We start from the raw sequence: 27367 nt of genomic DNA, 5'->3' as shown, positions 1-27367 counted from the left end.
AATTATGTTAGCCTCCCTGTATGCCCCAACAACAAATGGCATCATTTTAAAAGGTGTTGGCTAACTTTGCTGAGGGGGAACTAATCATCAGAGGGGATTTAACTGTGTAGTTGATCCAACATTAGAGAAATCATTAGCCCCTTTCCCTAATGACAACAAGATTTTTTAGCCATAACTACACTCCTGGGGTAACACTCACTGGCCGATCTACCACCCTGGGGAAAGGGAGTATACCTTTTACTCAGAAGTCCACAAGGGATTATCTAGGTTAGACATGTTTCTCATCACTAATACTCTCGTCCCTGCAATGGTAGGGATAGACATACACCCGAAGGCTCTCTGAGATCATGTGCCCCTTAAGCTCACTCTCGACCTGGCCCTGCCATCGCCCCAGACCAAACCACCTTGGAGGATCAATTACTTCTTTCTAAGGGAGGCGGTGGCAAAAACGCACATAGCGGAAGTAATATCGAACTACTTCAAAGAGAACGACAATGGAGATCTCGATTTTAGAATGGTTTGGGAAGCAGGGAAAGCAGTGATCAGGGGAGTTATTATTGAGCAGTCCGCGGCTTTGGGCAAAGAAACGGATTCGATTTCAACTTGAGGATGAAGTTTGCGAAAAAGAGAAGTGGCGTATTCGAAAAGGCCTCTCGATGCTCCCTCAGAGACCTTTGGGTGGCCTTGGAAACGCATGGGGAAGCTGGCCCACTCCATCCTACTCACAAAACAACACTATCATACTAATGGGAACAAGGCCAACAGGCTATTGGTTGCCACCTTGAAAAGGGTGGACACTTGGAATTACATTGAGGCCCTGAAAGATAGATCTGGGAGGCCGGAGGTTACGTAGTCCGGGAAATGGAAGAGCTCTTCTCATCAGTTTCAGCAGCACGCAAGGGAATCACGCCCTCACAACCGACTTTGTCGCCCGTTCTAAGTTGCCCCAAGTCCCACTAGAGTTACAGGATTTTCTTGAAGCAGACATATCAGCACAAGAAGTAGCTCAGGCAATTAAGGTCCTCCAGATGGGTAAAGCACTTGGCACGGATGGGTTTTCAACAAGATTTGTCTGCTTTTAAACACTGCCGCCAAGCTGTACACACGCTTCCTACCTGAGTGAGGTTCTCCCGCATATAATAGAAAGTGACCAGACCGGGTTTTAATAAAAATAGCAGAGCTCTTGACAACATTAGACGTGCTGTGGACCTGATCGTCTCAGGCTTCCACACACATCCCACATCCTAGGGTGACTGTTCCTTTCTGTCGTAAGACGCACATCGTGTGTTGGACAGCATGTCCTGGAACTACCTAAAAGTATTACTACCCCGCCCGAAATTCCCTAAACTGGTCATGGTGAATTTTCAAATCCCGGCCACTTGCGTTAAATTAAACACCCTATGGTCCCTGTTGCTTCCGATAGACAGGGGCACCAGACAGTGTTGCCCCCTGGCCCCCCTGATAATGTTGCTGGCAATGGAGACGCTAGCACAGAAGATTTGCCTCTATCCCCATATATACATACAGGGGTCCACCCACAAGGTGGCATTGTTTGCCGACGATGCTTTATGCTTCCACCATGATCCGTTAACCTCCCTACCGGTACTTCTGGAGCTACTGGGTCAATTCGCCTTGGGGTCAGGGATTACAATTCATCACAGGAAATCTGTGGGGCTTTCTATCAGCTCGGCTAACAGAGAGTTTATGTATCTGGAAGTTTGCATCAAATCGAATTATAATTCCCTCTTAAAAGCTGACATTCCCGCACTATGGAAAGAAGCCAATGACGATACAGAGATGGGATATGCAGGGGATCTCATGGCTGGGTCGGGTAAAGGCAGTCAAGATGTCCCTTTTCCCGAAACTCCTTTATGTTTTCAAGGCCCATCTAATCCGTATCCTGGAAAGCGACCTACTTGAAGTGCAAAAAGCAGTGGGGCAGGGTATATGGCACTTCCAACCCCCCAGGATTTCTCATAGGCTTCTCACTCGGTCCAAGGGCATGGGCGTCTTGGGGGTCCCATCCATCCAAAGTTATATTTGGGAGGCCCGATACAAGATTGGGCACTGGCAGAAAGGACTCCGAAATGGAAAGACATAGAGCAAACCTGTGCACCTGTTAGGGTTGGCTCCTGTGCTTGCATGTATGCTGTGCCAGGACCTATGACATCATTAGAATGTAGGTTGTGAGTGTGAGGTTAGAATGTTTAGAGTTAAATTGGTTCTAACCCAGGCAGTTACAAGATGTGAGCCTGGGTGGTGGGAGCCAGTGGGCTCTTGTCCCTGATCCTCTTCATATCTCAATGACTTGATGACATCTGATTTTGTAACCTAAGAAGATAATAAAGTAACCGCTAAGAGTACCTAGCCTGTGTATCCTGAGTGTCCTTTGGAGTGAACCCTATGACCAAGAGCCGGTCATAACAGCACCCTTCCGACAAGCCCACCTTCCTTTCCTTCCTAAGGCAGCTAGACGCCTGCATCAAAAGCCCCTCACAACTACTTGCCCCACATTACAATATTGGGATAAGACTTGTGCCCAGAGATGGTTTAAGGCGGGGCACCAGCATTTCCGCTGGGTATGGATAATAGCGCGTTCACACAATGGCAGTCTCAGGGCACCCTGAGATTGAGGGACTTATATAAAGATAATGTACCGCTCACATTCACAGAATGTAAAGAAAGATTCCAATTGGCCAAACCAGAATGGTTTCGCTATGCCCAATACGGCACTGGGTCTCTCACAACACTGTTAAGCAGGAGGGTTGTCACCCCCTACTGGGATCGAGCTTAAAGTCTTGGAGGGGCAGGAAACGGGCAAAGTCTCCACATGCTACCGCCTGCTGAAGAACGCGTCCCTGGGAGAAAAGCTCTCATACATGTCATGACGGAAAAGGGAGTTAGGAATGGATATTTCGGTGGAATCATGGTTGTGCATATGGATTAGGGCTTAGAAAAGCTCCCGGTGTTCCACTATTAAAGACAGAGCCCTCAAGAGCTGCTTCCGGTGGTTCATGACCCAGCAAAGATTGTATGCAATTAATTCTGATTACCTGGACCGCTGCTGGCATGGCTGTGGGCAACTTTGGGACGTGGCACACATATGGCGGCACTGCCCGATCATGGCAACTTACTGGCAGGAGATTTGCTCCAGAATCAGAGACATCACGGCTGCATTCTTGCCATGTGCCCACTGACACTACTGTTAGGGGATACACCGGAGGATGGCACTTTACTGATGTCAGGCCCCAGGGCAGAGCTCATCTCTCACCTACTGATGGCAGAAAGGATAAACCAGGCCCGGTTTGGAAAACTCCAGAGGGCCCATGGATCTCATACTGGTGGTTGAAGGTATAGGAAATTATAGCAATGGAGAAGTTAACCACACTCACTTTGGATCAACCACTCAAATTCTCCAGGACCTGGTCCCCCTTCATGGACTTTATTTGGGACAAAGAGTACATATTTCTCTGTACGCAACTTCTGAAAAACTTCTGCCTGAATTGACCTTCGGGGGGGGGGAGGGTGAGATCGGCAGTTGCTGGTCCTGTCGCGTCCTAACATTCCGTGCGCGTACTGGGTTGACACAGAGGAACTGAACGTTGACCAAAGTCTCCTGATATTGCTGGAAGAACACTGAACTTGTTTGTGTGGTTCTTTGAATTCTTTTTCTCTCTTTCCTCTCTTACTTTCTTTCTGTTGTATATGGGGGAAGGAGTTTGGTTGTTAATTTCAAAATGAAATTTCAATGCTCTATCGATGTTGCTTTTCTGATGTGAATGCTATGTTGTGTATTGTCCAAAGAGATTTCAATAAAAAGATAACTTGGAAGAAAATAAATGCACTTTTAGGGTGAACATTTGCACTCTACAAAAGAAGCTAACTGTTGGGTGTCATGACCCACGTTTGGACTATTATGCTGCAACATTTGGTGCTATGGGCTTAGGAAATCCAAGAGGGCGGAAAAGCCTGCATTTGCGCCAGAATCCTGGAGAACCGCGCAGTCTTTGCGCACAAAAAAATTGTCACCTGACCTGCCACCCACCAGTGTGAGCGTGAGGGACCGGAAGCGCCATGGGTAAAAGGTGGTGCCCAAGGAAAAACAGCAGGGCCTGTTGGCTCAAAAAGCGCTTTGAAATCACCTTTGTTTCTCTGAAATGCAAGCTAAAAATGCCTATTTTAAACATTGCAAGATATTCAAAAATCTCACTGAACACCAGCAGACATTTGGCAGAATGTATTCTTCTGTGCATACTAAATCTGGAAAGAGAAAGAGCCCAAAACAATGTTTATAACAAAACTGGCTGAGCTGTGGATGTCAGCAGCTCAAGTGAAATTGGACTGAAAGACATTAAAATCTAAATGTTTAAAATAAATGAGTGACCTACTGTTGAGTGTCACATAGTTTGCAACTGTTAAATGTCATAGTTTTGAACTTAGAATCAGTGTTCTAGCTGCATGTGTACAAATTGTAAGTTTGATTTGGATGAAGAAAAACTGGGAACAAAAGTGACATTTAGCTGAAGCCCGGCTGAAAGAGATTGAATTCTGCCCGGCAACTACCCCCGACATGAATTGAAACTTGATCAGCAGCTGTGTTCCCAGGCCTGGCTGCATTCTGCTGCTCCTGCCAAAAGGAGATGACACCTCTCTGATTGAATTAGGGGAGTGGCACCTGGGGACTGCAGGAAACTAAACAAAGCACTGTCCTTGGCCCAGGCAAATGTTAAATTAGGGGCATCGTAAATGGCTTCCTCTTGGAAGGAAACGGGGAGGGACACTGCATCTGTGAGCAAGCTGAGCTTGGAGGAAGTGGACAAACCAGAAATTTCACCATGTGCTTTGGAAAACCACACCCCTTTGGGGCCAGAGCATAATTTTAAAAAGATGGATAATTCATAGTGCGGCCTTGTAAAAATTATATAAATAACATCATCATTCTTGTGATTTTTCTGTGCACATTTTAAGAGGTGTTAGAACTCTGTACCATGTTCTGAGGAAAAACCCCATGAATTATGGAGATTGCAGACACGGGGTTCACGCTAGAAAAATGAAAATTTACTGGGATATGGGTAGAAAGGCGGTGTACATGTGTGCCATTTTTGGTAAACATCCGATATTGGTAAACCAACTAAAACGAAAATAAGTTGTCATTTTTGAATGCAACATCAGAGTTGGACCAGAATGTACCATAAGTAATCTGTAATATGTACATGTAATGTCAACCACTTGTGTATCTGGGAAATTTGTATTTGGATCAGAAATAGATTTGTGTGCAATTTGACAAGGGGAGGATCCTCTGACCATAAACCTACCTCATCACTCTGACTCACAACTCAGTTCCCCCAATCAAGGGAGAGAGGGGAACTGGGCCAATGATAAGTTGAGAGGGGCAGGCTCAGTTATGCTACGCACACACCCACTTTCTAAAGACATAAAAAGAGCCACTGGAAGCCAGACAGGGACCTTCAATTTCCATTTCCTTGCGGAGCACGCTGACAGATGACTTCACATCCAGAGACTCCAGACTTTAAATCGATCAATCTCCAGAGACCAGAGATCTAGAGAGACCAGAGATCTAGAGAGACCAGAACTGTGCAGTGCTGAGAGCTGACCCAGATAGCTGTGCACAGAACCAGTACCAAGAGGCGAGAGAGCCGCAGCCAATCCTGACCCGACCGTGACGAAGTCGCATTCCTGTCCATAATATAGTGTGAGTACTCGGCCAGAACTGTGCAAAACCAATCTCTTAGTTTAAAATAATCTAATTCAAACTATTTTAACCTATTGGGAACTGCATCATAGAAATCGTGTCCCTTCTTTTGATTCAAAGCTGCAAAACTCATCTGTCATTCTGAAACTTTAAAATTTAATTTCTGAAAAACTACCTTCACAAAATCGTCCGTATCTCTTGCACCGTTTGTGCGTGAAGCGTGATTTAACTTTTATTTCAAAGCTGAGATTGTAAGCTTTCTAACAAGGTCTAAACTGACCTGCTACTCCTTATACTTCCTCCGTAATTGCGCTCGACACATTCGATTAAATTGCCGTGATTTGACATTTTGCTTCATTTCAGCCACGTGTAAAAATATTCGTCTTTTGCTTCCATTACGGAATTCCGTTTTCAACCTGGTAACCATCCCTGAATCATTGATAGGGCTGGCCTGAACTGATTTAAAGTATCTCTCACTCTCCCTGAACCTCTAGAGGGAATTAAAATCATTTGTAGCATATTTTTCACCTTCTTTGCATACCACCTTTAAAGTACTTTGCCTGTGTTTAAAATCACCCCTGTTTCTCTAAGCTTGATAGGGGGGAACTGAATTCATATTGTACTGTGATTGTATTCCTGAGATCTGTGTGCTCTCCCTTCCATCTTCTATTGCATAAGGGGGGGTGAGTTGCCAAAAGGGGAAAAGTGATTCTATTACCTTTTGCTGAAATCATATCAAGTTTATTCCTGTGTTGCTTCTTTTCCACCTTGCATTTCCTTGTACCATATAAAGCATTCTCAGCTACCTTATCCTCTATACTACTCCTAAGTAATTAAACCAGTGTGCTAGTATAACATCATCCATTGTTGATCACTGTCATATGTCTAAGTGTGATATCAAATATTAATTTATTATAAAAGTGTGATATATATTGTTTAATTTTTCAAATAAACCTTTTCAATTTGCAAAACAAACCTACTTCTTGGCTCAGTGGGGTCAGGGGGATTCTCAGAGAGGGGCGTGATACAAGGGTTCATCATCCAGATTATAACTTGTCATAAAAATATATAAATAAGGGCTTCCCTTGAGCAATCCCAGACAATGCACTGACCTAGTGGGAATGCTTGATTGGAGTCTTTAACAAAGTGGGGGCTCATAGCTGCGGATTCTGGATTAGATCACTTGTGCAGATTAATACAATGTGCTAACTGACAGAATATATAAATTCTATCGGATCACCACACCGTGTTACACTGTAAAAACACCCCTCAAAGGAACGCTCTAAGGAAACGGTCTGCTTTGCAAAATAAAATACAAACTTCTGTAAGTCAGGAAGGAAATCAAGTTCCAGAATGACGACCTTGGTAGATATGAAAATAGCCAGAGAACACCTCTTACATAAGATATTTGTGAGAGGTGAGTGGGCTCATTAGGACCAGCTGGTCTGGTTGCAGGCAATTGCACCCCAGATCACTGAAACAGGGTCAGATTTATGGAGAGATCAGGGTCCCTTACATGTGGCCCTGAGTGAACTATATATGGCCCCTAAGGCCAAGGATGAGCACAACAAGATTGCCAGGGTAGAGGCATATTTATATTTATATATGGGAGCCATACGGGACAAATGTGCTAAAGGCCAAGGTCTGGCAAATAGGCAACTGATGGCATTAGAGAAGGCCCAATCTGACCTGGTCTCTTCTGAGCAGAGGCTGCAGAGGAGCCAGGAGTCAGAAAATGATAGTAGGCAGTACATCATTAAAATAAAGGAGGATATGGATATCCTGCAACAGGAAAGGCTGACCAGAATACCAGAATTCTGGCTTTGCAGAAGGAGCACCAAGACAGTCTGGACTCCTTACTGCAGTGCCAGAATAAGCTGGAGCAACAGATCAATTTCAACAGGGCATGCACAGAGCAGGTAGCCACCCTGCAAATCCAACTAGACAGAGAGAAAGAGGAAAGCAATAAAATGATTTTGAAAGACCTGGATACCCAGGCAGAGTTTGATGAAGAGCGCCAGAAATCTGGTGCCCTTCAACGGCAGAGGGACGACCTGGCGGCACAGATGCAGGCTCTTACTCAGGAAAGGGATACCTTAGGCCAGGAAGTCTGCCACTTAAAAAGGAAAATGGAAGAAAATCACCTGGCCCTCCAGGGGCTGGATGACCTCCAAAAAGAGCATCAGAACTTGTTAGAGCACACCAGGAGGGAGGAAGATGCTCTGGCAAGAAAGGAGCAGGCCAGTAGGGATGGGACCCAGGAGGAAACCCTCCTGCAGCAAAGACTGGCCCAGTATTCCAGGACCAATCAGGAGGCACAGAGAGAGAATGAGGCTCTCTGTCAGCACAATGATAGGCTCCAGCAACAGGTAGCCATGCAGGAGAGACTGATAGAGTCTAGTAAGGCCTTAACTGAGGAACTGAAAGCGCAGGCTCTTGCATTGCAACAGGGAGCAGAGGCTGATAGAGATATAGTTTGCTGGGAAAGGGAAACACCTGAGCATAACCTCAGGAGCCCAGAGGCCTTCATCTCTCCCAGTCCTTGGACTCTGCCACCCCCATGTCTCCTGGCGCACATGAGCACAGGGCCACAGGGAGGGCAGATTACTATCCGGCCAAAAGTATGGGGTTCATAGGCCAGTACCTCCCAGGAATGGATGGGCGGGCATCCCGGTATGGGCACCTAAGCACAGTGCAATTTAGTGGGGAACCCAAGGAAAGTAGACCCACTAAGGGCATCCTAAAAACCTCTGCCCAGTTAGGTCAGTGGGGTGGGTACCCATCAAATCCTGGCAGCAAGGAGGGATCGGAAGACTCCTCTGAGCGGCCCAGGACACAGGAGACCAGGTCCCCACATTCTGCCAGCCATTCCCAGGCTCGCAGAATCCGGGAGAGCCTGCAAGATCAGACAGGCACCTCTGGGAGCAGTGCTTCTGAGTCAGAGGATGAGTGGACCAGGGTTACACGAAACAAAAAGGCCAATAAGGCAAAAAAAGCCTTGCTTAAGGACCCCTTAAAGCAGATCAAGGCAATAAGGAGTGTCATCACGCCTTATCACAAGAACGCCAAGTATTCTGTTTGGGAACACTTGCAGCTCTATGAGCAAATGATGGAGACTTTCCATTTGAAGGACAGCAGTAGCTGCATTCAGTATGTCAAATGGACATTCTCCCCAGAATACTCCAGTTTCTTTGCGGGGCTGGAGGACCAAAACCATTCAAGATGGTCCACATATAGGGTGGCCATCTTGAAACATTTTTCTGTTCACCGGAATCCCCAAGAGGCTCGCAAGGCAGCCTACAATTTGCAATGTGGGGAGGATCAGGCCACACAAGAATTCGTGCAAGAATTGAAGTGTGCCTTTGCGCAGACCACCAGAAGGGTGCGCACGGACAGCAGAGAATTCATCAACACATTTTTCCATGCTCTCCCCAAATACATAATGACCCAGCTCGTGAGAGATTTTCACGAGAAAAGATCTTTAGACTGGGTTATTGAGCAAGCCACCCGCATCTAGTAGGTGCAGAAATCGGTGGAAAATAAGAATCAGCCCAAAAACCCCAAAACCAACAGCACCCCTGCTGCTGCCAAGGTGGCAGAGGTAAAGGTTGCCCCCGTTTTAGATTTGGAGATGGGGGGACCTAAAAACCTGCCTGCACCAAATAATTCACAGCTCAGAAGGCCCTCGGCCAGTCACAGACAGTGAGTCAAGGAGGTAGTCCCACAAATGGGGTCCCCCGCTCCCCTGACTATGTAAGTCCCCACTATAAGGGAAACAGACCAATCCTGGGTTATGTGTGGACTCCTCCAGCCCAAGGGGGGGGATCCAGCCAAGCACCTGACCCAGGGAACTTCCCTCCTAACTTCCCACATGAGGGCAGAAATTCCCCACACACTGGGCAGAACTGGATCTGGAAACACCCAATTCGAAACATCTCCTGCCAAGCAGGTGTATGCTCAAAATCTCCATTGGCAACAAGAGCATAGTCCATAATTGTTGGGTCGTGCGAGACGTCACTGCCGCCTTTTACTTAGGCAGTGACATTCTCAATCGCTTTGCCATTAGTTTGGACCTAATAAACTTCATAGCTTGGTCCCGATTAGCGGATAATTCCATGGGCTTTGATGATCCAGAAAAAGCATTTAGGTCAGCTCAATTGCTACCTTATGCAGTTGAAATTCAAATTAAAGAGGAAGTCACCATCCCAGAAAGGACCCGACAATTCTCCCTGGAAGTGAAAGTTAAAAGAGGACAAAAATTGAAAAACCCTGATGCTTATATTCATCTAAATGCTTTCCTTCAACAGCAAGGGTTAGGGGTAAACCCAACACCATTAGTCAACATAGAAAATGACACCATTCCAATAGAGGTGCATAACAGGGACTTAAAGAGTATTACTCTAGCCGCAGGCACCATTATTGGAATGGCGGTTGAAGACCGACATTTCTCCATTGATTTAGGAAATGAACTGTTAGGACCAATCCCCAAGGACTGTTTCGACAGTGACAGTGATGACAATACAACACCAGACAGGATCTTTACCCGGCACGGGGGGAACTTCCTGGTGTACACTTCTTGCCCTTATGGTAAGGAAGACGTGACTTGTGACTTCAGAAGGGATGAGGTGATTTTCCAGGTCCATGAGGGCTGCCTTTCCCACCTGAAGCCTCCAGTCCAAATCAGCACTCTGACCAGGGACTTCTCCACCCAGCTGGAGGAGGCCGCTGAGATAGCAAAACCAGAAGTCTTTCCAGGCTTCAGGCAGATGGTGGAAGAGAGAGTCAACCTAGCTGATGCCTGCGTGACTCTGGAACAGAAGCAAAAGTTGAAACAAGTTTTCTTGGATTTCCAAGATCTCTTTGCGGTAGACTCATATGACTGTGGTCGCACCGACATCCACACAACAGCAATTCCCACGGACCCTGGAATAACTCCAGTGTTTGTGAAGCAATATCGTTTGCCTCTCGGATCCATGGAGTCCCTTACTGAAATAATTAAGAACCTTGAGTCTCGGGGAATAATCCGTCCAGTACACAGCACCTTAAATAATCCGGTGCTGGGAATATTGAAGCCAAACGGCCAGATGAGACTCTGTGCCGACCTTAGGGAGCTCAACAAACGGGTCCATACTTCCCGATGGCCTCTGCCCTACATTGACCAAGGGCTGGCCAAGATTCAGGGGTCACAGGTATTCACTGCAATAGACCTGACCAATGGATACTGGACCGTGCCTGTTAGTAGGGAGGACCAATACAAACTGGCTTTTACCTTTGGGGGCCAGCAGTATACATGGACCCGGACTCCGTTCGGATACCTCAACTCCGGCAATGAATTCAACATTTTCCTACATAAGGCCATGCCCGACCTGGGTTCGAGGGGTAACCTGGCTTATGTAGATGATGTCCTCATCAAAAGTTCATCTGTGGAGGAACACATAGCGGAGTTCCGTTATGTTCTGACACAGTTGAGGGCTGCCGGAGCAAAACTTTCCTTTCAGAAAGCACAGTGGTGTAGAACCCGTGTTAATTTCTTGGGGCATGAGATTACTCCTCAGGGTCTCTGTCCCCAAGAAAAGAAAGTGGAAGCACTTCAGAAACTGAAGGATCCCACAACTCTGAGGGAACTAAGGAGCCTCCTTGGACTGACTAATTACAGCAGAAAGTTCATTGAGGGCTACGCAGAGATCACCAGACCCCTGATTCATCTCTTGAAGGGGGGGTCAAGTGGGAATGGGGTCCAGAACAATCCGAGGCAGTAAGACAACTCAAAAGAAGCCTCTCACAAGCGCCTTGCCTAGCTTACCCTGTCAGAAACAAGGAGTTCTTCCTGGAGATAGGGTTCTCTAATACGTGCTTGACGGCAGTATTATACCAAAAGCATGACAAGGTCAATAAAGTAATCTCCTATGCGAGCAAAACTTTATCCTCTGTGGAGGAAAAATTCAACGATTGTCAGAAGGCACTCCTGGCAACGGTGTGTGCTTTGAAGAATTACCGCCCGTTCATCCAGGGGGAACACATCATAGTGGAGACTCCACACCAGCCTCTGCAATATCTCCAAAGTGACAGAATCCGGGCCGGAAATGTGAGTAATTCCCAAATTACTTCCTGGATTCTGTCAATGCAAGGCTTTCCTGTGGAGGTCAGATATGGCCAAAACAAGAAGAGTCCCCTCGCGCAAGGTCTGGCTGACTTGCATGATTGTGCCAGAGAAAACTGTCTCGAGGACGAAAGTCTAAAAATCAAAGACACATGGAGGCATACCTTAATTCCCCACACAAAGTCTTTGAAGAGGACAAGTGTGAGGGAATGCCCACTGTCATTGTGGATGGATGCTCTTACCATGTTGAAAACAACGGGGAACAAGAACTGGTGGCCGGCGTAGGGAATGCGTGGGTGAATGAGTCTCCAGAACCCTTCGCTGGGTACAAAATCGGTCCCCGAAGTAGTCAAGTGGCAGAATTGATGGCTGTGTATCAAGCCACCCTCACTGCTGTCCAACATCAACTACACGAACTGGTCATAATCACAGATTCTGATTATGTACGGAATGGGTTCGTGGAGCACCGGGTTAATTGGAAAACCAGAGGCATGTTATGTGCTAATAACAAACCCTTGAAACATGGGAAGTTAATCCAAAACATTGATGACCTGGTCACCTCGAATGGGATGACCCTCTGCTGGAAAAAGATCAAGGGTCATTCCAAAGTAGAGGGACCAGACAAAACTGGAAATGACTTAGCTGATCAGCTGGCCAAAACCGGGGCCATCCAAGGGGATCTAATAGAGATAGAGTCCCTGTTGGGGGAAATCCAGGTCATTGCTACCACTAGGTCCCAAACAAATGCTCACAATGATCTTTCTACTGCACAATGGAGTAAGGAGACAACTGATGCTGTTTTGATTATGGCTCAAAAGGGGGATCCAATAATTGGTAGGTTTTACCAACACACTGAGGACCCTGAGGACTTTTCCCTGATGGATACCGATTACATTGGGAAGGAGGACCTTAGAGTGTTGATGAAATGTCCAAAGATGTTCCGAATCCAAGACGGTTTGTTGGTAAGGAAATCCCAAGCTGGCCATGATCAGTGGGTTGTCCCTACCTCATTCCGAAGCCTGATGTTAAGTCACGCCCATGATGCGGCCACAGCCGGTCATAGGGGGTTTCACACAACACTTGAGATCTTAAGAGAGGTTGCATACTGGCCACACATGGGGCAGGACCTCGACCAATACTTGAAGGGGTGACTGGTGTGTGCACAATTTCAGCCATCATCCCTCACACACCGTGCGCCTCTCCAAAAGAGGGGGATGACACTGCCATGGCCAGATTTACAAATCGACTTTGTAGGCTCTGTGATTCGCTCGTCTAGAGGAAACAAGTACATGTTGACGGTCACATGCTTGTTTACCAAGTGGGTGGAATGTCTCCCGGCCCCAAACTGCAGGGCAGAAACAGCAGCTGCCCTGATGATTAACCACATCTTTTCCCGTTTTGGTCTACCTCAAAGGATTGAGTTAGACGGAGGTAGCCACTTCACTAGTGAAGTGATGACAAAGATGTGGGAGATACTGGGGGTCAAAAGGAAGCTACATATTGCTTACCAGCCAGCTTCTTCTGGGGCAGTAGAACGCTATAACCTAATCATTGTGAGCATATTTAAAAAGTTTGTGGCAGATTCTGGGCCAAGTTGGGATATCCGATTACCTCTGGTCCTAATGGCCATCAGATCTACCCCTTCATCTGCAACTAAAATGTCACTGTTTGAGCTGATGACTGGATGCAAGATGGTGCTTCCCCAGCATTTGCTCTACAGGACCCAAGAGCAGACATTGATAAATGCCTCCACCACTCATGAGTATGTGGAGAATTTGAGGAAACACCTCCAACATGCTTTTGCCTATGCTCAGCGGAATCTAGAAAGATCAGCTGATAGCATGAAGACCCATTTCGATTTGAAAACTTCCAGGAAAGTATATAATGTGGGAGACCGGGTCTATCTATACAATTTCCAAAGGAACCAGGCCAAACAGCGAAAATGTTTACCTACACGCAAGGGACCGTTTGAAATTATAGACAAGATCTCCCCAGTAGCTTATAAGATCCGCATCCCCAAAGGTAATCTGGCGGAAGGGGAAGACAAGTGGGTACATATAAATCAGCTAAAATGTTGCCATCCCAGGCACACTCTGCAGCAACTGGAGGAATCCTCTGGCATCCCAGAGGGGGCCGCTCCAGAGTAATTCAGTTCCAACCCTAAAATATCCCGCATATAGTCTCTAAAATATCATAATTCTGGTATGAAAATGTTCCCTGTTATATCTTGTTTTTTTAAAATAAGACTGAAAAATGTATCCGGATGTATAAAATGTATATGTTCGCCACACCATTGATAGTGGGGGGAAAATGTCTAGGAATGTGTATTGCCGCTTTGCTTTATCATCCTAGGAGAGATGAAACCATGGAGACTGACCAAGGAGAACGACCTGGGGACCGGGAGTAAAGATCCGAGGGGCCCGGGGTACCGCCCAATATTCCCATCAGGACAGGCGAGGAGAACCGATCGATCCAACCGAATGGAGAAAAAGATGCTGAACTGTGCCATCTGCGGAATTGGAAGACGATGATGCGGACATACCAGCGCGTGGATCAAAACATCCTTTGCACCTGACTCCCCCTCGACCCGAAATCACGTTTGGACTATTATGCTGGAACATTTGGTGCTGTGGGATTAGGAAATCCAAGAGGGCGGAAAAGCCCACATTTGCGCCAGAATCCTGGAGAACCGCGCAGTCTTTGCGCACAACAAAATGGTCGCCTGACTTGCCACCCACCAGTGTGAGCGTGAGGGACCGGAAGCACCATGGGTAAAAGGTGGTGCCCAAGGAAAAACAGCAGGGCCTGCTGGCTCAAAAAGCGCTTTGAAATCACCTTTGTTTCTCTGAAATGCAAGCTAAAAATGCCTATTTTAAACATTGCAAGATATTCAAAAATCTCACTGAACTCCAGCAGACATTTGGCAGAATATATTCTTGTGTGCATACTAAATCTGGAAAGAGAAAGAGCCCAAAACAATGTTTATAACAAAACTGGCTGAGCTGTGGATGTCAGCAGCTCAAGTGAAATTGGACTGAAAGACATTAAAATCTAAATGTTTAAAATAAATGAGTGACCTACTGTTGAGTGTCACATAGTTTGCAACTGTTAAATGTCATAGGGCCTAATTCCGAGTACGGCGCTAACCAATGGCGCTATTAACGCCTTGGTTGACGCCGTACCCGGACCGGCAGCGCCTTGGTGGATGGCGGAATTACCGCCCCATTCCAAGGTCGGCGGGGCGGTAATTCCCCATTCACCAAGGCTCTTCCCCATTCCCAAATGAGCCCCCATAGGGCTCAATGGGAATGGGGAAGATGCAAATAACGGTGACCGTTCATTACGTCACCGTTATTGGCTTGGAGGCCCCTTTGCGCCCTCGACTTTAACACCTGCTCAAAGCAGGCGTTAAGGGCGAGGGCGCAAAGGGAACTCGGAGTATGGCGGTAAGGGATTACCGCCACCAGTCTCGTTACCGGTGGCCGCTATCCCTTACTGCCAAACTCGGAATGAGGCCCATAGTTTTGAACTTAGAATCAGCGTTCTAGCTGCATGTGTAAAAATTGTAAGTTTGATTTGGATGAAGAAAAACTGGGAACAAAAGTGACATTTAGCTGAAGCCCGGCTGAAAGAGATTGAATTCTGCCCGGCAACTACCCCTGACAGGAGTTGAAACTTGATCAGCAGCTGTGTTCCCAGGCCTGGCTGCATTCTGCTGCCCCTGCCAAAAAGAGAGGACACCTCTCTGATTGATTTAGGGGAGTGGCACCTGGGGACTGCAGGAAACTAAACAAAGCACTGTCCTTGGCCCAGGCAAATGTTAAATTAGGGGGGTGATAAATGGCTTCCTCTTGGAAGGAAACGGGGGGAGGCACTGCATCTGTGAGCAAGCTGAGCTTGGGGGAAGTGGACAAACCAGAAATTTCACCATGTGCTTTGGAAAACCACACCCCTTTGGGGCCAGAGCATAATTTTAAAAAGATGGATAATTCATAGTGCGGCCTTGTAAAAATTATATAAATAACATCATCATTATTGTGATTTTTCTGTGCACATTTTAAGAAGTGTTAGAACTCTGTACCATGTTCTGAGGCAAAACCCCATGAATTATGGAGATTGCAGACACGGGGTTCATGCTAGAAAAATGAAAATTTACTGGAATATGGGTAGAAAGGCGGGGTACATGTGTAAACATCCGATATTGATAAACCAACTAAAAACGAAAATAAGTTGTCATTTTTGAATGCAAGCTCTTAGAAACATCAGAGTTGGAACAAAATGTACCATAAGTAATCTGTAATATGTACATGTAATGTCAACCACTTGTGTATCTGGGAAATATGTATTTGGATCAGAAATAGATTTGTGTGCAATTTGACAAGGGGAGGATGCTCTGACAATAAACCTACCTCATCACTCTGAATCACAACTCAGTTCCCCCAATCAAGGGAGAGAGGAGAACTGGGCCAATGATAAGTTGAGAGGGGCAGGCTCAGTTATGCTACGCACACACCCACTTTCTAAAGACATAAAAAGAGCCACTGGAAGCCAGACAGGGACCTTCAATTTCCATTTCCTTGCCGAGCACGCTGGCAGACGACGTCACATCCAGAGACTCCAGACTTTAAATCCATCAATCTCCAGAGACCAGAGATCCAGAGAGACCAGAGATCCAGAGAGACCAGAACTATGCAGTGCTGAGAGCTGACCCAGATCCCTGTGTGCAGAACCAGTACCAGGTGGCGAGAGAACCGCAGCCAATCCTGACCCGACCGTGACGAAGTCACATTCCTGTCCATAATATAGTGTGAGTACTCGGCCAGAACTGTGCAAAACCAATCTCTTAGTTTAAAATAATCTAATTCAAACTATTTTAACCTATTGGGAACTGCATCATAGAAATCATGTCCCTTCTTTGGATTCAAAGCTGCAAAACTGTCATCTGTCATTCTGAAACTTTAAAATTTCATTTATGAAAAACTACCTTCACAAAATCATCCGTATCTCTTGAACCGTTCGTGATACTCCCTATACTTCCTACGTATTTGCGCTCGACGCACGCAACTAAATTGCAGTGATTTGACATTTTGCTTCATTTCAGCCACGTGTAAAAATATTCGTCTTTTGCTTCCATTACGGAATTCCATTTTCAACCTGGTAACCATCCCTGAATCATTGATAGGGCTGGCCTGAACTGATTTAAAGTATCTCTCACTCACCCTGAACCTCTAGAGGGAATTAAAATCATTTTAGCATATTTTTCCCTTCTTTGCATACCACCTTTAGAGTACTTTGCCTGTGTTTAAAATCACCCCTGTTTCTCTAAGCTTGATAGGGGGGAACTGAATTCGTATTGTACTGTGATTGTATTCCTGAGAACTGTGTGCTCTCCCTTCCATCTTCTATTGCATAAGGGGGGGGGGTGAGTTGCCAAAAGGGGAAAAGTGATTCTATTACCTTTTGCTGAAATCATATCAAGTTTATTCCTGTGTTGCTTCTTTTCCACCTTGCATTTCCTTGTACCATATAAAGCATTCTCATCTACCTTATCCTCTATACTACTCCTAAGTAATTAAACCAGTGTACTAGTATAACATCATCCATTGTTGATCACTGTCATATGTCTAAGTGTGATATCAAATATTAATTTATTATAAAAGTGTGATATATATCTATTGTTTAATTTTTCAAATAAACCTTTTCAATTTGCAAAACAAACCTACTTCTTGGCTCAGTGGGGTCAGGGGGATTCTCAGAGAGGGGTGTGATACAAGGGTTCATCATCCAGATTATAACTTGTCATAAAAATATATAAATAAGGGCTTCCCTCGAACAATCCCAGACAAGGCACTGACCTGGTGGGAATGCTTGATTGGAGTCTTTAAGATAACATAACGCTGAGGGAGTGACAGTCCTTGCAGTCTACCCTCCACTCTGGTCCTGTTTCCAGTCTTTCTACACCCTCTACTGAAGGGGGAAGTGCTACAAAACCACCCTCCAGCCGCGGAGCGGCCGCGGAGCCAGTCGCTGAGGGAGTCGCAGTCCTTGCAGTCTACCCTCCACTCTGGTCCTGTTTCCAGTCTTTCTACACCCTCTACTGAAGGGGGAAGTGCTACAAAACCACCCTCCAGCCGCAGAGCGGCCGCGGAGCCAGTCGCTGAGGGAGTCGCAGTCCTTGCAGTCTACCCTCCACTCTGGTCCTGTTTCCAGTCTTTCTACACCCTCTACTGAAGCGGGAAGTGCTACAAAACCACCCTCCAGCCGCAGAGCGGCCGCGGAGCCAGTTGCTGAGGGAGTCGCAGTCCTTGCAGTCCCTGCAAGTCCCGGCAATCCCGCAGGGAAGGGATGGATCCTGCTACACAGCAGCCAGTCGACCCTCAACAGACCCACTCCAGGGCGGGTGAGGGGATGAAGAGACTCTTACGAAGCTCTAAACCACTAATCACCACAAAAGGCGAACTCAGCCCAGTACCTGGGGGGCCAAGCGCCCAATCCCCCTTCATTTTCCCAAGACCGCTTGCCCAAAATAGGGCCAAACCCTCGGGGGGGACCACAGTTTGGAAACCCACTTCTGAGCACGCTCCCCCTCTTCGAGCAGCGGAACTCTTAGAGGGGGGCTTCGGACACATGTTCCAAGCTAGAACGGACTCCGCCGATCCCCAACCAACCATTTCCACAGCCCTAAAGGGACATGACAGCATCGGACTCTCAGGGTGCAACCTAAACTCTGTGCCCCTTCACGCCCAAATCAGGGTGGCTAACCACAGACCCAATGCAGATCGCAAGCCTCTTCCATCGGGCTCGCTCGAGCAGCAGAATTCGCGGACTCCGCCAGCTCTCCCAGCGATCGTTGCCCGCCCCCCAAAGCCGGCCGAAGGGTGGACAGGGGAGGCGGAAGACGAAGAAGGGGAGAGCGGCGCATGTAGCCGCGGGAGCCCAAAACAGGGCGGCCACCTGGATCACAGAATCTCGCCCACAGCACCAGACAAGACAGCTCCTACCTGCCTTCCAGAAAGCCCTTCCGTGGGTCTACCAGTGGGGGCTAGTGGGCCCGGGGTCGAGGAGCCGTATGAGCGCCGCGTTGGTCTTGCGATGTGCGAGGAGGAGCGCCCGCTCCAACGTCCGCCCCAGGCGGAGAGCGGACTAGAGCGGGTTGCCAAGGGAACGTTCGGGGAGCCACTCGACGAGGCTCCACCAGTGGTGAGACTCGGAACTACATCGGAGAGCCACAGCCTCGGAGAGCCGTGGGAAGCAGGCGGCTCGCTCCATTCAGCACCGGCCGAGGAATGGGCAGACACGGAGACACATAACTGCCCCGTTCCACCCACAACACCTTCAGCAGGAGTGATCACACCTCGCATGCAGAAAAATGGTCTGTTGCGCATAAATAAAATCCCTAAAAAGAAACAAAAAAAAGAAGTGCAACATCAAAAAACAAAGAAACATCTCCAAGTGCACAACTGCACGAGCTAAACATGAAAAGCTCACAACAACACCAAAGAAAAAATTCCATTATTTTTAATAAAGCAAGAAAGAGGGGACTAGCAAAAACTACGACGTGCAAAAATAACCTGGGTATGTCGGTAAAAGACTTCTTCAACCGTCTGGGCAAAAAAAAAACTCGTCACAGATGACGAAATCTCTGACACAGAAATTCTAGAAGCACTCACCGATCTTGCTCCAACTCCCAAGACGAGTATAACCGAAGAAGACTCGGCAAGTGGGAAACCCGTAGGGCGAGAAAACCCCCCGGCCTCCCTGCACTTTGAGAACCGGCATCCTATTCCGACACCCACCAGCCACGAAACTGTGCTGGGAACCATCCTGAAGGGTCCTACGGTAGTAAGTGCACCAGGCAGTTCTGCCACTCCGCAGCAGCAAATCAGCGAAACGGAGGGGCTGCATTGGAATGGCACCCTCGTCCTCATAACTCCTCGAAAAAAAATGAAGAAGGCTTTGCCGATTGAGAGCCATGACAATACAAGCGACACACCAGCAGATGACTTGGGAACAGAACTACTGAGCGACAAAACCGCCCGGACTCTAAACCCATTGAAAATAATACAAAGCCCGGACATCTCTGAGCAGACATTCCTGGGAAATATGAGTCCAACTATCAGACTCACTACAAACTCAAAATGGTCAGAACCAGTGAACAGCAACAAACTCGGAACTGAGCCACAGAAGGAAGCAACGCCCCCAAGCCCAGTGGCCGCCCGGTCGCAGACCAAGGGAGCAAACTCCTTCACACAGACTTCACCAAATGATAAACAAAAGAAGGCCGCTCCTCAGAATTTGTCAAATCCACGCCCACATAAGGCATACAACCTGCCTCAACAATTTTCATTGGACGAGACCCTCGCAACCCCAAACAAAGCCAGAAGGAGCAGTGAGGATTCTGCCCCCAGTAAAAACGAGACTCCAGGGAAAAAACACGACACTCTGGCTTTTATGTCAGCAATAACAATAGCGCTCGCCCCCTTTTGTAAACTTTACGAAGCACTGAGCGACTCGCTGAAATATCAGACTACGCTTTTAGCAATGACACACACTAAGCTGCTATTCCTTGAAGGATATATTACAGCACTAGGAACACGCCCACTCGAAAAGCCAACTGGCTCAACAGGTAGCTTTCCTGCATCAAGGGGACAGGAAAAGGAGGGACAAATCCTAGAACCCGCAGCGCTCATCTCAAGAAGAAACAGAGTCACCCAAACTGAACCATGCTGCCATCCGATGTCCACGGGAGAAAATGTGTCTTCTGCCTTAAATCGAACTCGGGAGGGCCACTTTCTGCTCTTCTCCGCTTTTCCCTCTAAACCAAAACCTTGCCCGTCTCGGACATCTGCATTAAAAGCCCCCAAAGGGTCAGCAGAAGGCACTAACATCTCAAGGGCCCCAAAGCTGGATACTCCACCAAAGTCTATGTCTACAAACATAACATCCCTTAGAGCGGACCAAGAAGAAACAGTCCTAACACTCGGAGCCCCGCCGAGACCAATTCGAGAAAAGAGACGGAAAAACCAAGAGGAGAGCGCTCTGCAACAAACTCCAGACAGTGGAACAAGTCTCAAATCTTCCCTGGCCAATGAAAAAATGTATGACACTCAGCCACTACCAATCTCACTGAAATCAGTGGACGACTTTCTAAGGGACAAGACCTCTATGAACATTTCTCAGCATCTTGACACACCGGATGTAAGCATTCAAATCGACTTAACTTCAGACAAAAGAATCCTGCCCCCAAAACGACAGGCAGGGGAAAGTGGGCAAATAACACCCAGGTACCATCAGTCCTTGAGCAAAGCACTGACAACAGAGAGAAGGACCCGGGGAGGATCAAAGGAACTGAGTCATTGGAAACAGCCATTAGGAAAAAAAGAAGTTCTCCCCGTGGAGGAAACAAAAATAACTCGAGGAGTGGGAAATAGCCCAAGGTCACGCGAACGCCCAGGAGTCCAGAGAAGGCTGACAGAATTCAATTCACTCAAAAGACAGAAAAAACATAGACAAGAGTCAAAAACAACAATCTACAAACTGGAACACAAATCCAGGAACACAGAGCACATAACTTTGAACAGAAACACGATACTCAGAATCTTCGGCAAAACAATCACGCTAAAAGGTTTGAGGTCAGATGACCTGGCACTGGTTGAACCGTATCACAAAAAATCAACAGCAAAAGCTTATCTACATATAAAAGCGTCATTCGTGATTAAAGACCTTGAAGACACCCGGCGAGAACTACATAAATCTGGAATCAGGATACTAAACTGGTCGGAGACCAACAGTGAAGCATCAAGGGAGAGAGAAACAATTAGAAACCCGCACCCGAAATCCCGAGACCTCTTAGAACCGAAGAGACGGGACTACGAGACCTTGACTCGCACCCCGCGTTGGAGAAAACAGAAGCGAGTGTCTCCGCTAAATCGACATCAAACCTCAAACTACGAAAGAACCAACTTGGAAAACCGAAGGGAGTACGCACTGCACGAAACACCTAGGCAAAATCTGAGGAGAGAACGAGTCCGTGAACCCACTACCCATGCGGAGGGAAGAGAAATTGAAACAAGAGAGGGAAAAGAAAAGATGAAGGAGCAAAAGTGGCAGAAATCCTCCCCTACTCCTCCCCGCGACTCGAATGCGTCAGGGAAATCGACGACTCAGAATTCCATCCAACAAAGAACCAGCGCGCCTCTTGGATTCCAGGACAGCCAAAGCATAAGGAACCAACTGTGGTCCTGGCTACCGAAAGCCCTTCTTAAACCATCACAAAAATAGCAACCAGCAGGGCCTAAACAGCTGCCTCGAGACACCATGGACAAAGCTAACGAAATTACCCTAAAACTGGGTTCTTGGAATACGTGTGGGTTCAAACACTTAACACAAAAAGGAGGAATCAACTTAGGGCAGTTTGACATCTTGGCCCTACAAGAAACTTGGCTCACGGAGGTACCGTCTTTGGACGGTTTTGAAATTGTTCTCTCCCCGGCAGTGAAAAGCCGCTTGGGCAGGCCATCGTCTGGAATTTTATTAGCGGTTCGTGCAGGGAGAGGAATCAGCATTACGAAAGTCCTGGAATCATCCAAACACCATCTGGTAGCGTCCTTGGAATGGGCAAGCTCCCGTGCGTCAAAAATACAAGCAAAAGAAGACCCCCAGAAGGCCAAGCTCGCAGTGATTGTTGTATACTGGAATTCCCTAGTAATCTCTGACGCAAAGTTCCTCAAACTGATCGAAAAATCTATAGACACCCTATTTGTGGAGGAAAACACAGTTCACATAATAATCTGTGGAGACTTAAATGCCAACTGTCAGACCCGAAGGGAATGGTCGAGAGAGTCTATAAGGAAGAGCACAAAGGAAGAAAGAGGAGCCCAATGGAACGATCTTATGGCTTCAAGAGGATTCAGCAACATGGCCAAGGACTTTCCTGCTACAAATAGACCTCTGACGTGGGAAAGAATGAAAAAGTCTGCGACAATAGACTACATCTTCACATCTGCAGAAATGCGGAAAGTGATGTCCTCATTCGAGGTGATTAAAACAGAAGCAAGCGACCATAACTTACTACAAGCGACGTGGAACTCCAGCTGTAAAGACAAAAGCAGGATGAGGCACATGGTCGAAAGTAACAATCAAGGAACTCACCTAAGGCTAACTGAAGAAAGAATCAACCAACTAACTTCGAAATACTCTTTCTGCAACTCAACAATAGATTACCAACCCCTGCTAAGCCCTTTCAAAATCATCCTGAACAAGAAACGGGGGACTGACTGGGCCAAATCGCACCAATTTGACAAACAGGTGGTGGCTAGAAGGGCCATAATATGAAAGTTAAAAAGGTGGACGAAAAGGAACAACTCGAAAGCACTGCAAGAAGAACTGAAAGCAGAAACGAAAAAATATAAAGCCTGGATAAAAAACCATAGAATAAATTTTTATCAATAAGACTCTGAAACAATGCTGAAAAAAGGGGCGGGAAAAGATGCCAGAGATTTTTGGAAACTGCTAAACCAAGTGTGCACGACAAACTCAAATACCCCTTGTAACGCAGTAAGCGAAGAAAATTGGATAACGCACTTCACCGATCTGTTTCGAGCACCATCAAAGGCGAACCCTACAAACCATGAGGAAACCGAAACAGAGTGGATTGACGTGTCCGATAAAGAAGACATCCATGACTTGTTGGGAAAACTCAAAGCTTCCAGAGCAGCTGGACCAGACGGGATCACAAACACCGATCTGAAAACATACTCCGAAAACTGGGTGCCTTTTATAAGCCAGGTGCTCAGTAAATGTTCAAACACCAGATCCATCCCGAGGTCCTGGACCTCAGCTATAGTGGTTCCCATCTACAAAAAAGGCGCAAAGTCGGATCCACACAACTACAGGCCAATTGCCCTGTTGGACACAATCGGGAAAATATACGGCTCCCTGCTCCTAAAGAGATTTCAAAACTGGTCAAAGAGCGCCCCCTGCGCTGATCTTTTTCAAGCAGGATTAAAAAAAAACCTAACGGCCACAGTTAACATCATGCTACTTAGCATAACCAAAAGTAAGACTCTGCAAGGATCCTCGAGAACTTTTCTCGCTTTCATTGACCTATCGCAAGCATTCGACATGGTGGACAGAGAAATGCTATGGGAGAAGTTAAAAACATGGGACTGTCCCCCGAACATCCTTGCTCCAATAAAAGCTCTCCACAAAGGAACAACCATGAGGGTCAAACTAGATCAACAGGGCCTACTCTTGGAAGAGATCTCAACCAACCGAGGAGTGAAACAGGGGTGCCCGCTGGCCCCCGAATTATTCATTGCTTTCCTGGGTGACATAAAAGAAGCAAGCAAGAAGACTCAATCGTTTCCTCCGAAAATTGGCAACACACCAGTCTCGCGAATGCTATACGCCGATGACATCACCCTGTTGGACAGAACAGAAATTGGTCTCCAGAGACAAATGAACGATCTAGCAGAGTTTATCAACCAGGCCAACTTAATCATAAACAAAGCAAAAACAAAAGTGCTTATACTGGGAAAAAAACCAAAAGAGCGAACGATTTCAACTGGAACCTTGAAAAAGTCAATGTGGAAACAGTAAAAAACTTCAGATACCTGGGTGTAATAATAGACAGCACTCCCACAGAATCAGCGATGCAAAAAGAACTCTGGAAGAAAGTGTGATCCCTGACCTCCCAAGCCAGAGTGCTGGATAAGAAATTTGGTCGCTTCTCTCTGATTCCGACAATAACATTCTATAAAGCCAAAGTTGTCCCGGCCCTGACATACGGAGCAGCTGCGATGCCATCGGTTCCAAACACAATATGGAAAAAACTCGAGGGTTACTTTTGGAAATCGGTACTAAATCTGCCAAAATCAAACCAGATGGAGGCAATAAGACGAGAACTAGGCCTCGTCTCACTAAGCACGACAGTGGAATTGGCAAGTGTATCCTTGTTCAGAAAAACAATCCTTCCCGACGCGCCACCTCTTTACAAACTAATTGACTTGGAGATCAAGACAGGCGCGTGCAGTATGATTCTGAATTGGGCTGAACAAATAAAATCAAAGCTGACCCAAATTGCGTGTACAAACGAAGACCTCATCACGAATCCAAATAAGATTAAAAAAAAATTGGGAGAGGCTGACTGGATCAACACCGAAGAGATAGCCAAAAGAAACAAGACCTTGACCACTTTCCCTCAAGAACCAAAGAAGCTAAATGAGACAACCCAGTTACTCAGAAGATTCCCAAATAAATCAATGAGACACTTTCTTCTAAGAGCTCGTTTAAACCTGCTACACACAAACGAGATTCTGTTTGCAAGAGGTTACTCGACCTCCAAAAGCTGCCGTCTATGTAAAGCTGACTCTGGAACAGTAAGACATTTGTTACTTGTATGTCCAGCGATGCACCAGTTTCGTTTACTATATCTTCACCCGCTCCTCGAACTATACACTGAAAGCGAAGAGGAAACATGGTGGAACCGCCTAATCAGCGGACAAAAAACAAACTGGTCGATCGCAACAGCAAAAATTCTACAGAATGCCCTACTGCAGTGCACACAGAGTATGCCACCGATCGCAATCATCTAAGCGGAGGAAACTGAGATCTTTTTGTTAAATCTAGATTTTGGATAAATACAAATAAAAAAAATAATAAAAAAAAAAAAAATAACATCATAGGGAAAATGAAAGGGAATGCAGTGATTGGTGCTTACCAATCTGCTGAAATTCTTTTTCAGCTCATTTTCCCATGTGCCATTACACATAAGCAAACTCTCCCCCACCGCAAGGAATACTACATCTTGGCATCCTAAAACAGTTCAAAATCTTAATCCATTTTCATGATAGTCTTGTAACTGACCGTACATCTATAAACACATTGGTTTTCCTCTCCTTCATCTGTACAAGTCACTCTGAGGCAATACAGGTCTCCCGGGTATTGTCCCTGTACCTGACTTACTCCAATGGCCACAGACAATAAACCTTTGGTCAACTCAGTAAAAGCACTCCTCCTTTCATCATTTTCAGAATAGCTAATCCATTCCCCCCATACTCTTTCTTGACTGCCTTCAATCTTCTGGAAACATGAATTTATCTGCGGATTTCAATCTTCCGGTCTCCCTCACCAGTACGTCCCCTGTTAGAGGTGCTTTTTCACAGGGCTACCCAACCTACATGGAGACCAAAGCCGTGATCTCGAGGCCACTCTTGATATGTAGAGCTGTCTCCTCCTCGACTGCGACATGTACAGCTCTTCTGATGTGAGCCCAAAGTACAGTTCTCAATGGAAAGTACAGTTCTCAATGGCTCCTCCACCAACGAACCAGAGGTTAAACTGAACCCACAGGCATAGCCAGTGGAATGCTTTTGTGTAAACTTCTGGACCTACATGTCATTACTCTGCTACATACCTGGAAAACTGTGTTCTTTACAAGTCTTTTCTTCTTTTTTTTTAAATCTTTATTTCTTATTTTCAACAAGATACAATAAACAACAGTATTAACATCATAGGTCATTGAATCGCAAAATACACAACAGCGGAAGACAAATATAACAGAATTCCAAACCACATCCCTGTAATACACCATACTAAACTTAAGACTAACCTAAAACAAAACCAGATGCACCAAACAAATGACAACAGACAAGTAAGACTACACAAAACAACCACACAAACAACGCAACCCCCTCTATATTTAAAAATATAGACCATTGCACTCCACTTCAGAACCCAATCTAGAATCATCCATAAAGATCAATAAAGCTCCCCCACATTTCTTCATAAAGGGTTTCCTTGTTTTGTTTACTATACATTGTTTTCTCAAATCTTGATAAAACTCTAACATCTAAAATCAAGTCTTAACCTTGTCGAATTCTGGATAACCACCCTGTCAGCATTTTCAAATCCCAGGGTAGATAACATGCAGCGTCCAATCCTCAGGTGTCTTCAACATATTTAGACCTCTACTTTAAGAAAAGTTTACCCCAAAATGTATTTTTCGTACCTCAAATACAATGCTGTAACTAAACCTCCTTTCGCCCTGCTTCTGTATTTACAGCAGATGTTGCTGGTATTTATTATGACCCAGCCGGCATTTTTAAATATAATATTTAAAGGTTTTCCTGTGATTACTTTTCTTTTGTTTGTGATTTTATGAATAACTTTTTTAATGAGCTCACATCTTTTGTTCTTTCACATGACCTTTAAAAAAAGAATGAATTGAAGAGCTGATATCAAAGGAGCTCAAACCGAGCGATAAACACGTATATATAACTAGAATTGACACACATGTACATGTGTAGCAACAAACACACACACCCATGCCCCCTCACCTTCATGGCCTTATATTTCTGTTCTTCTTTCAGTTTAGAGGCTGCAATTCCTTCTTTCTCTTCTATCAGCAGAATCAACCAGTCCTGGAGTTTATGCTGAAAGGCAAAGCGTTCATTGGTTAAAAGGGCCTCTGCTGGATGATTGTTTCCTACCTCTAAGAGTAACACAAACGCGTGCATGAACAAACTACGACAAACAAATTACTTTAAAGTGGT

The 27367-nt window shown here is 46.2% G+C and overlaps 1 protein-coding gene across 2 annotated transcripts in view; it reads right to left on the bottom strand.

Moving 5' to 3' along the window:
- LOC138516929 (E3 ubiquitin-protein ligase TRIM39-like) overlaps window positions 1–27367 on the bottom strand; it is a 158750-nt gene that overhangs the window by 103945 nt on the left and 27438 nt on the right. For both annotated transcript variants that reach the window (XM_069632393.1, XM_069632394.1), the window contains exon 2: window positions 27152–27247. In XM_069632393.1, coding sequence (XP_069488494.1) covers window positions 27152–27247 — 96 coding nt within the window. The remainder of the gene's footprint in view (window positions 1–27151; window positions 27248–27367) is intronic.

This window comes from Ambystoma mexicanum, chromosome 6q, assembly GCF_040938575.1.
Source record: "Ambystoma mexicanum isolate Mex_15411 chromosome 6q, UKY_AmexF1_1, whole genome shotgun sequence".
Classification (NCBI taxonomy): Eukaryota; Metazoa; Chordata; class Amphibia; order Caudata; family Ambystomatidae; genus Ambystoma; species Ambystoma mexicanum.
This window is presented reverse-complemented; position numbering and strand designations above follow the sequence as displayed.